Here is an 18,281-nt window from a genome sequence, read left to right as displayed (position 1 = left end):
AGGATATACTGCCACAATATAAACTATTATTTCAGAACTTATGGTGTAGATGTTTTATATTATCAAGCAAATAAGATTTTTATACATTACAAATTTAAACATGTATTTCTTAATGCAATCCAAGTTTTCAAATTAATTCTAAGAAAGAAACAATGCAAAAACCTAAATTTATAGAATTTGCATGCATTTTAATTTTATTGGTGGATATTTAAATGCTTTATATATATATTCAAGCTTTGTAACACAGCAAGCATGTGACAATCTTATCCCATGCATCAATTAGTCGTTAGCCACAACATAAAATAAATATACATGACGATGCTACTGAAAACCTCACAAACCTGATAGGACAAGATTAGTCACATGGTTGGCAATGATTAAGGATTGTGATTTTTGTAACCAACTGAAAATATATCTAAAAGTGAGATAGAAAGAGAAAGAAAGAGTGAAGAAAAATGAATTAAAAAAAAAGATTGAATAATACACACCAGGGTCTTATAAACTGCTGTAGCATGGGGGCCACCTCTTGAGGACAAACGTAACCAAGACGACCAATTGTTATTGCTAAGGTAACGCAATCACGGTTATACACCACCAAACGCCAACCAAGACATGAGCAAATGAGGGGGAAGGAGAAAAAATAAAGAAAAAACAACAAATAACTCAGAAACAGAAACCAACAGAATTTGTGTATGATAATAAACATAAGATTTCACCAGTGCTGTTTATTACCACCCCCTAAAATAAGGGGCAGCAACATATATGGCATACTCTTGAAAAAGGAAAAACAAAAGGAATTAAAAAAACTTTAAAGATTGAGAGAACACCAAAAACCATGATGAATTGCTTTTCTCGCTCAATGAAGTGTCAATATAGCATATTTTCTGGTATTAAAAGATGAACGATCAAATGGATGATTTAGTCGTTCTTCAAAGATAGTTCAAATTTCAGAATTTAATAATAAAATCTGCCCCCCCAAGAAATAATAGTAAATGTGAATGACTACATTTCTGAATTGTCTATTCAAACACATTTTTCAGTTAAAACTTCTTTCTCTCTTCTCCACATCTGTTTTTATAAGTGATTTCTACTCTTTGAAAATGATCTAAAATTATAATCCAAATTTTGGTGAAGTCTTTTTGTTTGTTAACATTTCCAAAATAAACCAGTGGACTATTTGCTGCCTGTTATCAAAATCAACTGTCAAATTTTAGGTGTTATGATATACACAATGAATGGATTCAAAAATTGCTAATTTCATACCATATTTGACATAAAGGAAATTCAGACAGTCCACTGTGATGACATGTGATACAGGACCAAAAAACAAAATATTCTGTCCTTGCTATAAAAGACACAGCACAAAATAGATAAACATTGTACTGATTACATGCTAATATTCTATGTAAAATGGGAATTAATCAAACATATATTCACCATCAAAATTCAGGAAGTCCTTAAACTTAAAAGGGCTAAAGTGCAACTCAGAACTGCATTCTGCAATCCAAAGGTACATACATATAAATACACTTAAACACAACGGGAAAGAAATACAAACAGAAAACACACCATGAAGTGCTTTAATGGTGTTCTCTCAAAAACTTACAGGTTAACCTTTCATAAAAAAGGGGTGGGGGAGGGGTAAATAAAAATGTTTAAGGATTACTTGAAGCAAACTACACAGATAATACTAAAATCCAGCAGATTCATATGAAGCAAGAGAAAGAAAACCTATGTTCAAAAGACACAAACTACACAACATTCTCATTAAACAGGCAAGTATGAACAATCCAATGAAACATGCAATAAAGCAGATGATGGTCCATTGAAAAAGTTCAGTGTAGGATATACTACTAATTAGGAAAAAATCAAGTAACTGCATACACTACGGAATTGGCTTTATGAGATATTACCTCTTCCCCTTTTGGGTAAAAAAATAAAGAAAACATTTTTTGCAGCCACTTGTATTAAGAGTAATCCAGTGAATGCCAAGTGTGTTTCTTAATCATATCAATTCAATTAATCAATTTGAAGGGTATTATCAACTACTTTTCAATTTATTTAGGGTAGAATCATGCTTAGAATATAATCTTATAGATAAAGCCAAATTTGTTAAAGGAACTATAACAAATTTACCAGCTGATATCCCACAAGAAACTTTAATATACATTACACTCAACATTTATTTGCAGTTATGCATTCACATTTAAAAATAAATAGGAAGTTTCTTTAGGTTCAACAGTAATTTTATAACAGCAAGTGTTCCAAATCTGAATGTCATGTATAGGTACTGCATTCTAAAGAGATAAAAACCTGACAAGATTCCATTACCATCCTACACATAGATTTTTGTACTTTGCAGCAAGAAAATCTAATTCACTTTATTATATAAACAGTACCCATACAGCCAAACAGCCATATAACTGTTTCATAATTAAAAGATTTCCTTCCATACCAATAAACATTATAAATTTTAATATTAGGATACAATAAACTTCCCATAACTAAAAAATATAAATGAAAATGCCCTTGAAAACAAATTTTCTTATTTAGAAAACCTTTTTTTAATCCTTGCCCAGTATTTGGTAAGACCATCAACAAAGACTGTATTTTACTAGAATTATCTTAGTGAATAAAGAGATGGGTCTGATAGAAAACGAAATTTACCTCTTTTATCATTATTAGCAAAAGTCGAAGAAGGTGGAAAGAAATCACCCTGAAATGTGTTCTATAGTATGGAAGGTACTCTTTAATATAAACATGCTCTCAAATGCAAAAGAGAAACAAGCCTCCTGAATAAAAATCCAACAGGTACCGCCTAAGTTCCCAATTTGAAAGAAAGTATACAACAAAATAGAAAATACATATGTGTATGTGCCATTGTAAACCAATTAGTTACTACACTGCCATCTACATTTGGCCACATTTTTACAGGTGAAAAAAAAATCATTACTTCCCAGCTCCCAGTTACTCTTGGAATTAACGTAATATTCATATTGTTCCAAAGTTATGTTAGCTGGGGTCCATTAAAGAAGTATTAAAACACAAGAATAGGGGATAAAAGTGTTATGGAATGCAATTAAAAGAGTACATTTCGTTAATGAGGATCCAAAATAGCTGTTAATAATAAACTAGGTTTCTAAAGCTAGCTTTGGTTTCTCTACGCATCTTAATTTAAAATTAGAAGGCAACTAATTTTCTCTTCACCAAAACAGTTCAGTCATATGGTACCTGTATTCTCTAACAACGTCTTTGGTGTGTTGGGTCTGTTAATGATTTCTACAAGCTGGTGCAACACCATAGGAATATAAGGCTGCATCTCTATACCTAGATCATCCCCAAAAGAGAAAAACAAAAGAAAAATGTCAATGTTAAAACTGCAATTTTGCTCCCTTTATTAACTGTGACATAAGCTATTTATAAATATATAAAACTCACTTCAATTTAAAAACAAAACACAAAAAAATTAAAGCATCTAAAAATTTACACTTTTAAAGAAGTAAAAAAATCTTACCCATTTGAATAGAGATTTCTCCAATTGCCCAAGTGGCATTATTGCAGACTGAAATGAACTCTGGATTTAGGTTGGTTCCCAATATTGGCATGAAATCAGCTAGGAAAAAAAAGTTTTAAAAACTATGTAGTAAACTTATCAACAGCGGTGTATTGTGCTTTCAAGAAAATCTACTATGCGGAAACTGAAATGTAGGCAATAAATAGTATTTTAAAGGTGTTGGTAAATATTTATCTTAAGAAACTGAGAGAGGTAGTATCTGAACTTTCCTATGAAGTAGACCAGAAAACATTAAGTTTTGGTATATTTCAAATATCATTAAAAGGAGTTGGTTAGAGTACTCTCTCTTGTCACCAGACTGAGAAAACTCAAAAGTAAGGAAAGCATGATACATTAGAAATTTCTTCAAACCTGGTTTCTCACATGCACAATTTTTTAAAAATCAGTAATTTTGGTTTTTAAAATAACCTTTACCCTAGGGCTCAGATTGTGGTCTCTAAATATAATTTTCCACTTAACAGGAATGAAAGCTCTCAGAGAAATGTTTCATTGTAGGTAAAAGGCAGGAAATGTACCAAACAAACCTAGGCTATTTCATCACCCCAGAGAAAACTCAGGAGGCAACTTAAGCTCCCAATCCCTACAGGTAGGACAATTTGAGTATCACTGAGTTCATACTGACACTCAAAAAGACAAACACAAAAACTAAACTCTGAAACATCAAATAGATACCTGTGGAGGATGCTGGGAATCAATTCATTATTTTGAAAACTGGTAAAGAAAAGAATATCAAGCAATTACCTGCCTCTCCTACATGATGCATACCTCAGGAAAATAATTTGATATGAAAAATGTCTCTATATACGTATTTTCACTACTAAATGAAGAATTAGAATAGCATTTGTAAAACCCCTTAATTAATTAGTGGATCTAAAACCAGGGTTTCTCAATTTTAGCAATACTGATAATTTGGGCCACCTCATTCTGGGTGCGTGTGTGTATGTGTTTGTGTGTGTAGAGGGGGACCTGCTGCATGCATTGTAGGATGTTGAGCAACATCCTTTGCCTCTATGCACTAACTACCAAGCAGTAACACACCCTCAGTGTTAAACAAAATGCAAATGTTCTGTGGGAGGGGGGCTGAACAAAAATGGCCCTGGTTGAGAATTGATAGTCTAGAAAATAATAATCATGGCTCACAACATAAAAAAAAGAGATAAGATTAGACACTGTGTACCTTCTAAAGAGGGGATGCATGATTGATCAAGTCTTGTAAAACAAGAATTCATCACGTTTTCACTTAGGGTAGTCAGCCTTGAATTTGATAACTTGTTTTAATACATCATAATGATGTTACTACTCAAGGTTCAGAAATAGTTATTCAAAAGTACAACTGGGAGTTGGGTAAAGAATAAGTTTGGGGGTGTAATGTATGACATTATGACTACAGTTAATAATTCTGTATTGTATGTTTTAAAGTTGCTAAGAGAGATCTTAAAAGTTCTTATGAGAAGGAAAAACAATCTTTGTAAGTATGTGAGGGGATGGATGGTAACTAAACACGTCATGGTAATCATTTCGTAACACACACACAAGGTGTAAAACACAGCAAATCATTATGCTGTGTACCTTGAACTTACATTACACTATGTGGTGTCATTTATATCTCGGTAAAACTGATCAATAAAAACTGCACAGCAACTGTATCAAATGAAAAAACTTTTTAGTGCTGCCCGATGTGGCTCAGTGGCTTGGGAATCATCTTGCAAACCTATCAGTGTTTCTCTTCCTCCCCGCCCCCAACAATGAATAAATAAAACCTCCAACTTTCATTCAAAATGATGGGATACAGAAATGGGGGGGGGGAACCCCAAATTCCCATTTAATTCACGGGTTTTGACACAATTCAGGTTACGTTTTCAAGGAATCCCTGTTATCTTCACAGAAGGCTAAGACAAATGCTATGCTATTAAAACAAATAAATCATTTACTTTTTAGGTAAATTGAAAAGTTTCCCATGATATCTGAAAACATATGTTGCTTTATCATGAGACAAATTATTATTTCTGGGTACCTCCACTGGAAAAAAAAAAGAAACTATTCAAAAAGTATCCATGAACTACACATACAGTACACTGGGGCTTCAAAGGCAGGGATGTCCTTTACTCTAAATTAATGCTTTTCCAACTCTTCTCCAGTCACATGACTACCTAACACACTGCTGCCTAAAGAGTAGTAAGTTCAAGAGAACAAAGAACAGTAGTTCTCATCCTGCCTGCTTCAACCAGAGCATCTTTAACAGTCAAACGTACATTTATAAAAGTTGAGTTTCCATGAAATCACATTTTAATAAAAAATATACCTGATTTTAAAAATCATCACAGTAGTAGAAAATATTCATACCTATACATGGCTTAACATGCTGAAAGCAAGCTTTTGTCAGATCACCTAAAAGGGCGAAGGAACTCTGTCGAACTTCTGGCATTTTATCCTACAAGAAACGAGAAGAAATTAACCCCAATGTGACCCAGAGAACCAGGTTTCAATTTGTTATAATTTAACCAGCCTCACCTGCATGCACTGATACATTAGTGTTAGAATGTTACTTCGGGCCACCAGCTGTTCAATGTTGCCTCCAAGTCCTTCAGCCAGGCCACTGAGTAAATCAAGAGCCACTATCATAAAATCTTTATCTGGAGCCTCATATTGATCTGGTTGAGCATTGTTCAGCTGAAATTAGACACATTAAAAAAAAACCCAAAACTTCCTTTAAATCAATTATTGAAATAGTTTGTATACATTATGCCTGTCCTTACAAAAACATTTATGATGCCAAGAAGGGAGAGATACAAAAATGTTTAAATACCATGGCTTGTGCAAGAGTCTTCTGTACTAGGTTTACACATCGCTGATATACAGGTTCACAGTATGGAAGGAAGCCAGACTGCAGGGCCGTGGCAACTGAAGACAGGCACTAGAAAAAAATAAAGTGCATGTGTGAAATTTCTGGGTATAGTTATAACATTGTAAGAAATGCTTGTATGTGTACTTAAGACCCTGGTTATTTCTGAGCTTGCTCTACTAGGCTATAGCAGCAGTTTCTTTTCAAATCTCTCCTCTGCCTGCCACATACTGCCGTTAAGCTTGCTGGCTGGTCAGGGGAGGTCTCCTCAGGAAAAAAGTAAAAATATTTCTATAATGAATGTTATCTTTCAAGAACAGATTAAGTGTATGTATTTCTCCCCCCCACCCCTCAAATATAAGAGGTATATTTATTCATCCTCCCATCCTTGTCAATGCTGTAGGTCAGGGATGTCAAACTCATTTTCACCGGCGGCCTCAGTTGTCTTCAAAGGGCCAAATGTATTTTTAAAACTTTATAAATGTAACTACTCTTTAACTAGGGGCAAGGAGCTCGGTGCCACTGGGTAGAAACAAGGTGCCAGGCCGGATAAAACAAGGTGGAGGGCCAGATTTGGCCCCCGCAGGCCTTATGTTTGCCACCTGTCACATAGGTGAACTTTACTGGGCACATCCTGAGCCCCTGCCCGGAAAAAAAAAAAAAAATTTAGCCATATTAACTCTTCTTATGTTGTTAGGCCCAGAATTAGTCATTTTCTTGGTCACAGAAGTTTTTACTTCTCTGGCTAGGGACAATCCATGGCAGAGGTGGTGACCCCTGAAGTGACAGGGAGAGTAAGAATGACAATGACTGAACTGGCTCGACCAATACAAAGTCATTTAGGTTTAAGTTACCAGATCTGGTAGTGTGTTCAATTACTGAAATATCATATAAAATTTATTTTTGATTAAAAAACTATTTAGTACATATAGACTAAAATTTCAAACTACACATAAAGGGTATGATTCACCTACATATGAGTACAGGTATCTAATGTAATATTATATAAATATGTAATATTAGAATATTAAACTACAGTTGACCTTTGAACTACGTGGTGGTTCGGGGCACCAACCCCCGGCACAATTGAGTATGTGCATATAACTTTGACTCCCCCCAAACTTAAGTTGTCCCTTGGTCTGCAGAAGACTGGTTCCAGGTCACACCCTAGAATAGCAAAACCCCAGGATGCTCAAGTTCCCTACATAAAATGGGGCAGATCAATGTATCCAGCCACCACGCCCCCGCCCCCCCCATCCAGCCTTCCAAACGTAAATCAGAAACAGTGCAGGCATTTATGGGAAAATATCTGTGTGTAAGTGGATCCTCATGGTTCAACCTGCGTTACTCAAGATTTAGCCATGGTTTAGCTATATATTTATATCAAGAAATATGATTAAGTAGAGATAGAGGTACATGATGTAAAAAGACCTCCATAATTTATTATCAGTTAAGAAGATAATGGGTTTTGCAAACCCACTGCATCAAGTTTTAAGTATAACTATTATCAGGTTGGAAAACATATACAGCATACCTCAAGTAAGGGGAAGAGATCTTTATCTTCATCCTTTAACATGTTCCATTTCTGGATCAGCGGAGGCATTAGCATCTGAATATATTCCTATATACAATGATGAAAAACACATAAAGCTCCACTATTATATGTAAAAAAGTCCACTTTGAGTCTATGAAAATTAAAATTCATTTAGAGTAACTGTCTAAAATCATTACAGAATGTATTTTGAGACTCTGCACCTTTGAAATTTTAATTTTGCCTATCTTCTTAACCTATACAATTTTTTTCTATTTTTAAGTCATCTTATATCCTTTTTGAAACAAAATTTATACAAATATATAAAACTTACTTCAGCACAATCAGGGATGAATCGTATAATTTTACTCTTAAGATGTCTGAATTATTTTAGTCCTGGGGCCTGTAGCACATAATATGGTTCTATACTTGTATAGTATGTCATAAAAGACAGGTTTACCTTACAGAGGCATTTGTAGAAAAAGATTCATAATCATTTAAATGTCCTTATTTAAACTAAATAACCCATTAAATTAAGTAAATAAATGTAATAATGTGAACAAGGGGTACCAATGCTAAAAGGATTAATCTAAGATATTCAGAAAAACACCCCCCAAACAAAGCCAAACCAAACCAAACCAAACCAAACTAACAGCACAAAGCAAACCCATTAACCAAGTTTTGCAAACCCATTGCATCAAGTTTTAAGTATAACTAATGAACAGACAATTTTTTAGGACTTTCCATATAGCATTCATAAAGAAAATCTATTCTTCAGCATGGAATTTTGAACCATATTAAAATTTTAATATTACAAATCCAATCTCATCCTCTTCTACTCTGAACACTACTAGAGACAGAGTATGGCTCCCTAGTCATACTTCTGCTCTACCACTATTTACATTTGTAAGCTATTAACCCCAATTTCTAGTAGTTTTATCTAGTGTATTCCCCATGGCTGTAAGTTCCAGTGAGAAAACAAAGGTGTCTAGATGTGGTGCTTTAAAGCTACAGTGTTTATAAAGTGGTAGATTACAAAAAACAAACAAAAAACCCCCTTGAAATTAAGTAAAAGTTATAAAAACTTTATAGAGTATATAAACTCTACCCCCTTTTCCTTTAGTTACTTTACAAAGTGCGATGCAATTGCCACACACTGGGCTATTAATCAAGTACCTATTTATTTTTTAAAATACTATTTAGGAAGCTAATATACTTTGCTGCCTTCTTAAAATAATATACCCTGTGTTTATATCTCCCCCAAATTTTAACTTTCAAATACATGTTAACTTACTGATTGTAACCATGCCACATTCCATAATAATACTTACTGGCTTGTTTAAATGATGTCCTACTGAATCTGCTAATGTTCCTATGGCATCATAAAGAATGAGCAAGTTCTTATGTTGGTATTTGCTAAATGCGAAGACCAAAGTATCAAGTATGTAAGCAAGGTAAGGAACAAGTTCTGTACAAGCCTCCTCTTCTAGGGTAGCAAAGGCACTGTAATTAAAGAGTGAGAGAACAGTGTTGTAGAAAAGCAATAGCTGTAATATAGATAGAAAACTAATTCTTTAAAGAGTTATCTATTTCCACTTTACATGCCCATCTCCTACTGCATCACACCATATGTTTATTTTTCTTCTTTCTTTCCCATTCCTTATTACCTCTTCCAGAGAGACCGTCACCTATGGGCATCTATTTAACTACAATGCTAAAATCTAAAACTAAAATATGTTGGTTCTTACATTCATTCATTCATTCATTCAACAAATTTATTTGGTGTTTACTATTTAGTCACTGAGGGCTAGGACACAGCAATGAACAAAATAATGTTTCATTCTCAGAGAAATGAACTCTCATTTATACTTTTTCCTTAAGATGTATACCAAGGGTCACAAAATGACACATTTAACACTTAAAACTGTTCTCTCTAAATAAACTTTCTCTTATAAAATACAAACAATATGTATTGCATACTTGAAAGCTGCCGAGAGATCTTGAGCACTGTCACCCTGAGAAAGTTACTTATATGAGGTGATGAATGTGTTATCCTAATTTCGGTAATCATTCTACAATGTATATGCATATCAAATCATGTTGTATACTTTAACATATATGCAGTTATTTGTCAATTGTTCCTCAATGAGGTTAAAAAATGTATCAGCCCATACTACATTAAGAGTGCAAAATACATGTTATTACAAATAATAAGCCTTATTCTGTGCATAGCACTTGCTGTAAATCATATAGTTGTTTAGTACTCACAGTTAGACTGTAAGTTTAGAGACAGCAAGATTGTAAGCCCAGCACTTAGAATATGCCTAACAATTAGTAGAGAGCTAAAAAAGTGCCAAATAAATAAACTACAGGAAACCAAATATAATCTGTACCCTTCCCCCATTGAAAAAAAAAACCTTCAGTGCTATTAATCATCAAAGCCTCCTTGTTCACCTTTCATGTTAATAAGAATTAAAAACTCTTTTAGATAATTTTGCTTCAGATTTGGAAAAGTCCAACTCTGCATTCCTCTTGCTCCCCAAACTGGAATATTTAACTGCAACTGCTGGTCTGATATAAAAACAAAACGGCCCCAAACTGACAGAACAGCTACGTAAGTAGATACACTAAATGACGGACAGCAGGCTGCTGTGGGGCTTTCTGTGGAGTTATGGTAGTGGACCTGCAGGCTAATGGGAATCTGTTCCAACCCTGCTACTGGTTCAAGAGTAGGACCTTTGTCTTCACCTGTCCAGATGCCTGTGGGAATTAGTGTAAAAGATAACTACTGTTATCATAGCCACTGAGAAAACAAAACATTCAAGAAACAGCAAAGGTTGATGTCTATTAGTCACATTTGGATTTATAAAATCGTAAGGTGAAAGCTACAGATAATAGAAGCCCATTCATGGTTTAGTACATATATTCCATCACAAGGTTGAAAATTAGTTTCTCACTGAAATACCCACTCCCCTCCCACACAGTGAACATTTTGCTATGAATCTGTCCCACCTGCAGGCAGCTTCTTGTACTCTCTTGTTGCTATCCAGGATACGCTTTAGCAATTCTGTCATTAATGGCTTCAGGTACGTGTCTGGGGGCTGGCTGACTACCCAGTGTGCATAACGGCTCAGAGTCCAGCATGTTATGGAACGCACAAGAGCCTTTTTATCAGAGAGGCACTGAATAAGGTGAGGAATGAGTTCAGGCAAGTACGGAATCATGCCTTGCATGCAACCTAGAAAAACAAAAACAGAAATCTTTCAGAAACTGCTAAAATATGGTTAAAATAAAACCATTTCAGTTGAATATTAAACACATGCATTCATAAAAAATAATCAGATCTTCATTGTATTAAATATGCTGTAAAAAATAATTTGATCTAAAAATACCTAAAATATATATAAAAAAAAAAAAGAAACAAGACCTAACTGCACCTAAACATCTTCCAGCAGGGTTAGGAAAGTTCATTTTACTTCTGCTCACAAATTATGACTTTTAGAGAAGCCTTTAATATGCTTCATTTCTTCTAGATAGATATTTACAGTTAGGAAAGAATAACCTATAGAGAATGATGACCCTCTTATGACATTTCTTACACTTACACATAGAACAGTTATTTTTCTAGCAATGGGAATGCTTCTGACATCCGAGCCCTTGCCTTCTCATTCTGCTTCCTTTATCGTAACAGAAGCATTTGCAAAATATCTGGCTGGAATTAGAGTAGGCCTATGACTGTTCAGTTAATAATTTTTAATCAGTTCGAAGTAAACACTTATTCTAAGATGGCTTTTGGATTCAAACATCCTGTTCAAGGTTACTGTGGATCACACAGTCTTTTCAAACCCACAGCAGCAACATAAGAGCAAAGTGCGTAAGTTCAGTGTTACTCTGTTCTTTCCACACGGAGTAACAATTCATTCAAGTAGTCTAGCCACATTAGTGCTAATTATTAATTAGGGCTTTATAGTTCAAACGTGACTTAGACTTACCTTCAGCAATTGCTCCTAAAACCAAGATGCCCGATTCTTTAACAACCCATTCATGGTGAAAAAGTAATTCTTTCAAAAGGGGCAAAATATGCGGCAAAAGCTCATCACGATACACATTTGCAAGAACATCTAGGGCAGCAGCAGAACATTTTCCTAAGAAAATATATTTATCAAAGATATTATATTAATCTCTATTATCTTTTAGTTATGTAAATCTGTTGTATGTACAATACTTTGTTCATACTTCTACAGTTTCAAAGAATTCAATTAAAGAAGCAGTCTTGTCACATGAAAAAAATTCTGTTCACAAAAGCACTTTTTTATGACCAAAAATTAGCAAACTAATTATAAACGGGAATCAAAAGTCACCAACTACACGACATATATCTGGGAAAACTTTCTTTACAGAGTAAGGCACCATTAAGTATCAGACTACGTATCAACCCAAATTTCATTTAACAAAATTTAGAAAAGGACAAAAAATTTAAAAAATTTCATTTAACAAAATTTAGAAAAGGACAAAAAATTTAAAAAGAACAGTAATATAATTAAGCATCCAAATTTTTCTCAATGTGAACTAGGCATAAAGGTTAATCACACACTATCAGACAACAGTAAAATCCTTTTTTTAAAAATGCCAGTATACTGGCCAGAAGTAACACTTATCAATCAATAAGGCTCTTAAGTTATACTGTACAGTAGATCCACAGAAATGAACATTATACTGCCACAAAACAGAATGAGATCTCTATGGACTCACACAGAATGGGTTATATTATTATGCATAAAAAAGAACCATCAGAGCATGTGTAATCTGATTTTACTCTGATAAAGTCAGCCTCCTCTCAGAAAAGACCACACAGCTTTAGTGAAGCAGCTGGGTTGGTGGAGTGTCCCCCGCACACCAGAAAGGCTGAGGGCTCCATTCCTGGGTGGGGCACATGCAGAAGGCAACCGACTGGTGTTTCTCTCGCTCTCAAATCAATAAATACAGGGTCTAGCAGAACTGAGGCTTCTTGAGTGTGGTGGTAGGGTAATTATATAGGTGTAAAACTTTATAGTTTTAATCTGAACCTTTCACCTAAAATGTCATACAGTGTGCTTCAGCGTGATATTGCTGTTATGGAATTACAGGCTTATGATTTTGTAATAGAAAAGGGGCATTATTTGTGCTGGACCTTGTCTTTTCTCAGGTGAGAATAAAAACAAACAAAAAGAAGATATACATATGTTTTTCTGTATGTACACAGAAAAACTTCTGGAAGGATATAAAGATGGGTGATATGTGAAGAGAAGTGCCCCATACCAATAATGCAACCAATGTACATTACTTTTGAAGAGTTATCTACATTATATTATAATGTTAATCCACCCTGTCCTCAACCTGAAAAGTAGGAATACAGAGGGAGGTAATTTATGACAGTGAGATTTGGGTTCCAATAACAGATGTACCCATCTAGCTATGTTGACCTTGGGCAAGTTTCTCTTTTTGCAGTTTCCTTACCTATGTAAAGCTGCTGGAAAGATTAAATGTGATATGCATGCCAAGTCCTTAGCCTAGAGCTGGGCACATCAGGAATGCTATAAATAACTGGTAGTTGTAGAAAACTAAATGGGCAGCAGAAGAATTAGCATCATTTAACCAAATGAATTACACAGTACAGGCTGATGATTCATGTCCTTAACCACTTCATGGTTAACTAGAAATCTTGTGATTTGTTTCCCAGGGGACATCAGGCACTGTCTGGAGACTGCTGGATATGGCGCACGCGTGCGTGCATGCGTGCGTGTGTGTGTGTGGTGCTGGCATCTACTGGGTAGAGGCAAGGTTGCTCAACATCCTATAAGGTACAGAATAGCCCCCACAACAACAACAACAAATCATGTGGCCCAAAATGTCATTACTGCTGAGGCTGAGTAATCCTGAACTAGAGTAATGAGCTTTAACAGTAAGCAAGCAAAACACAGGTGTCTAGGTTCCTCCCCAGTTATTTAATTACAGTGTGGTCCAAAATGCCAGCTCATCAGATGATATGGATTTGCAGCTAAGGCTGAAAACTAACAGAGATTAAAAAAAAGTATTTTATAAGTCTGAATATGACAAAGCAATTTATGTTATTTTAGAATTATCTATGATAATCAGTCAATTCGCATACAAATTATCACAAAATAAGTTTATGTAAGGAAAAGAGAAAAAAGTTCATGACCAATGTGCCTATTTTATGGTATCACACAAAAAATACACAGCTTTTGAGAAATAACAGAGCTATCTTTAAAAAATATAATGAATAGTAAATATAAAAAAAGATGCATCAGAAAAAATGCAAACCAAATATAAAAAAAGATGCATCAGAAAAAATGCAAACCAAAACGGTATGTACTTCTGATATAATGGGATGCCTATAATAAAAAAGATTAACAACTGTTAGCAAGCAAGAACCTGCAATCTAAGGCACTGCTGGTGGGAAAGAAAGTGGTGCAGTCACTTTGGAAAACAGCCTGGTAGTTTCGCAAAAGGTTAAACAGAGTTAGCATGACCCAGTAATCCTACTCCTTGGGCATATATCTAAGAAAACTGAAAACGTATGTCCACACATACATTTACAGAGACGTTCACAGCATCATTACTCACAACAGCCAAAAGGGGGAACAACAAAATATCAACAAACTGCCCATCAACTGATATATGAGTAAGCTGTGATAAATCCATATAATGGATTATTTTTCTGCAATAAAAAGGAACAAAGTATTGATACATGCCACAACATGGATATATCCTGAAACAGGCTAAGTGAAAGAAGCCAGCCACAAAGGACCTTATACTGCATGATTCCATTTATAGGGAATGTCCAGAATAGGCAAAATCAACATACGAAATATAGACTAGTAGTTGCTTAGGGCTGGGGGACTGGGAGAAAATGGGGATAACTGATAATGAGAATGGCATTCTTTTCTGGTGTGATGAAATGTTCCAGAATTTACTGTGGTGATGGCTGCACATGTATAAATATATTAAAAGCCACTGAATTGTACTGTTTAATGGGTGCATTGTATGGAATATAAATTATTTCCCAAGAAAGTGGTTATCAAAGCAGGCAACTGCCTTTCCCCTCTCCAACTTACTTAGATTCCAGTCAGAAATTGTATCATCATCATCAATTTCATCGTCGTCGTCATCTTCCTCTTCAATGCCATCTTCGTCATGCTGCTGAGCCACTGTTCTTGATCGATGAAAACGTGGCCTTATATCCTGTTCACTATCAGGAATTGTTTCATCTTCTTCAACATCACCCTGTATTTTTTTAAAGGGAAAATTTTGGCGATACTCATTACAGGCTAATATGTACACGAGTTAAAGATCAGAATATCTAGATGGGGCCGGGCACAGAATTCTGAAGTATACCTTTCTTTGTGACGGAGAGAATAGATTACATAAGACATGTTAACTATCAGGTACTTTAAAACACATTATATTGCTTTCCATCAGGCTATTACAACTTGGAGCAGCTGAATCCCATTCAGATCCTATTTCGAATGTTTTAATGCTTCTACCTTTGAACTGTGTAGTGTATTACATATAACAGGAGTCCATTTATAGAGGGTCTATTCTAAATAAATATTCTATTGGTTGAATTAAAAAATTTACTAAGTCAATAAACATAATATTCCCTACTCACCAGAAAATAGGTTCCTTACCTTAAGTAGGATAATATCTATGTCTGAATACTTCATGCCATTCACTAACACAGGAATCAACCTATTTCAAACAAAAAAAATTCATGAAACAAAATCTAAAGACCAATAAAATTAAGAAGTCTTAAACTTTTGTATACCAATAACACCAATGAGACAACCACCACTAATATTGTCTTAGAGCACATCTGTGATGAGCATTCCTAATATATATTGTAGTCTTTTCACAATTCATGCATGAGATCCACCAGATAACTCTTAGTGGAGATTAGATTAATAGTGCTTGGAAATAAAAATAATAAAAATATAGCAATTTCTTTCCTAAGAATTTATCCCAAATATACCAACAACTGTTCTCATTTTTTAAAGACCAATGTTCCTTGATACAATAACTAAAACCTAAATGTTCACCATCTGAGGATTGGTTAAACTAAACAACAAACAAAAAACCCCAGGTGTATAGCACACACGGCACATTTTCATTTGTGTTAAAATAGTGAGATTTCCCGTGTAATTATTTGTAAACACAGACTTTACTTATAGAATCTCTAAGCAGGATATATAAGAAACCGGTGTCTTTGGAGAGGAAAGTTAAGTAGGTGAAAAAGGGACAAAATTCATTTCTTTTATTTCTAAATGGCATCACACTGTTACAATAAGCCTCCATTTAGCATTTGTATTCCTTTTTCTTTATGGGGGTGGGAGGAGGAGGTTGCTATATTTTGTTTTCCAAGTAATAATGATAAAAATACTATGCCAATGAAGTACAAACTGATCTTCTAGAAGCAGATTTGGATCAAGTGACCCCTGACATTATGAACCAGGAGAGGGAGCCTAGCCAAGATGCTGCTGCTGAGACTGCCAGGGAAAATCACAAAGATGCTGAGGCTTTAGAGCAAACCAATGGAAGACTCTCAAGCTGAGAGTGCAGGAAATGAAAACAGAACATCTATGCCAGTTTTAGAAAAATGTAACATATAAATATAGTTTTAAATTTAAATATTGGGTTGCAATGAGACTGTCCTTGAACGAATGACAAATGGACTGATGTTAAACTTTCCCATTGTGAATTGTTTCCACTGAAACAAACTGATTTCCCCTCTCACTTAATGCCACAGAGGAGGGATGTTTCCCAAAAGTGAATGGGAAGTTTTGAGAAGTCTATTTCTGAAAACGTAAATGGATTATATTCTTATGAAGCTGAGTACGAATATATCTATTTTCATTGTGGTAAGGGTTCTTCCTTCTTTTTCCCAGGTCATGTCCTTCCCCCTTTTTTTTATATATTATGAAATCATTAGAATACAAGCATTATGTATTCAGTGCATGTTAGAAAACAATATACTGAGTGGGGCAAAAGTAGGTTTACAGATATTCATATGGAAAATAATACAATAATAAATAATAACACAAGAATATAAATTGTTCCACACACTCCCAACTGTAACCCTACTTCTGCCCCACCCTGTATAGGAAACACAAGACTGCATGAAGAAATGTGCAATTACTACTGTGCAGTCAAAGCGTAGCTTGCCCTGACAGTCCCAGAAGTCATCTCTGCAACAAAAACAGAGTGGTGGAGGCACACTTTCTAGAATGTGAAGTAAAAAATCCAAACCACAAACCCACACCCATGTACCTCTTCAAAAACGACTCAACTTCTAGAAAGCATCTATCTCTGCTGCTTTGAAACTCTGTGTTGTAAGGAACGATGTAGATGATGCCATGTACTACTTAACGTTTGCTTATAATGCCAGCTACCTACTCTTTTTCATTTAAGTTGAGAAAGTTTATTTAATGGAAGCCGAAGGGTTCCATTCGTTTTCAATCAGGAAAATTCATTTATATCTGCATTCCTCTTTATAGAAGAGATGAGAATGTTTAAAATATAAAAAACTAAGTCTAAAAAAATTCAGTCAAAAGAATAATGCAAAAAAAAGAAAGTTATTATAGCCTTTGATAAAAAGGAAATTTAAATTCTCACTAAGAAAATAATCAGGGTATCATATCCAATCTTAAGTATTAGGTTGTCACTAAAACAGAACTATGATATCTATAAACATGGAATTCTAGGCACACTGGAATATTTATGATATCTAATTTAAAGAAATATCAAAACACATAAGTAAAGGTTAAAAACAGTAACATCAGTTCCTCTTGTAGCTATGCCAGTTTTAAGCTTTCACAGGTTTTCTTAAGCTTTGATGATCTGTTCTCCCATTGGCACATTGCATACACCTGAAATAGCCCACTGCAGATAAAAGGAATGAGAACACTTTGGAACTATTTAACAATGTCCATAGTCCTCTGTATCCAATTTCTACTTTAATTGTTCTGGGTGGCTTGGGAAAAGTATGAATAGGCAAAGAACCTCATGCTCAAGATTGCCCGCTGTGGGCTTATAGTAACCACCCTCCTGATAACTAAGTAAAGTATTATGATCTCCATTTTACATACAAGTAAACCAAGGCTCAGGGTTACATTATTTCTACAAGGTTCTGAATTTCAAGTAAACAGAAGAGTGAGAATTCAAGATCAGTTTGGTCTGACTACAATTTTCTTTCCCTGTATCACATGTAAGCAACTCTCACTCTATAATGTCTTGGTTTTTGTTGAGGCCTTACTTCAAATATGTATGAAAACAATTTT

The 18,281-nt window shown here is 34.7% G+C and overlaps 1 protein-coding gene across 4 annotated transcripts in view; it reads right to left on the bottom strand.

Annotated features, from left to right (window-relative positions):
• Window positions 1-18,281, bottom strand: part of TNPO1 (transportin 1) — a 94,841-nt gene that overhangs the window by 11,597 nt on the left and 64,963 nt on the right. For all 4 annotated transcript variants that reach the window (XM_053657228.1, XM_053657229.1, XM_037149085.2 and 1 more), the window contains exons 10-21: window positions 15,636-15,696; window positions 15,063-15,231; window positions 11,940-12,092; window positions 10,960-11,185; window positions 9,279-9,450; window positions 7,951-8,037; window positions 6,381-6,488; window positions 6,086-6,244; window positions 5,918-6,005; window positions 3,515-3,613; window positions 3,232-3,327; window positions 489-564 (exon numbers count right to left, since the gene is read on the bottom strand). In XM_053657228.1, coding sequence (XP_053513203.1) covers window positions 489-564; window positions 3,232-3,327; window positions 3,515-3,613; window positions 5,918-6,005; window positions 6,086-6,244; window positions 6,381-6,488; window positions 7,951-8,037; window positions 9,279-9,450; window positions 10,960-11,185; window positions 11,940-12,092; window positions 15,063-15,231; window positions 15,636-15,696 — 1,494 coding nt within the window. The remainder of the gene's footprint in view (window positions 1-488; window positions 565-3,231; window positions 3,328-3,514; window positions 3,614-5,917; window positions 6,006-6,085; window positions 6,245-6,380; window positions 6,489-7,950; window positions 8,038-9,278; window positions 9,451-10,959; window positions 11,186-11,939; window positions 12,093-15,062; window positions 15,232-15,635; window positions 15,697-18,281) is intronic.

Source organism: Artibeus jamaicensis, unplaced genomic scaffold (assembly GCF_021234435.1).
Source record: "Artibeus jamaicensis isolate MK-2021 breed Jamaican fruit bat unplaced genomic scaffold, CSHL_Jam_final scaffold_369, whole genome shotgun sequence".
Classification (NCBI taxonomy): domain Eukaryota; kingdom Metazoa; phylum Chordata; class Mammalia; order Chiroptera; family Phyllostomidae; genus Artibeus; species Artibeus jamaicensis.
This window is presented reverse-complemented; position numbering and strand designations above follow the sequence as displayed.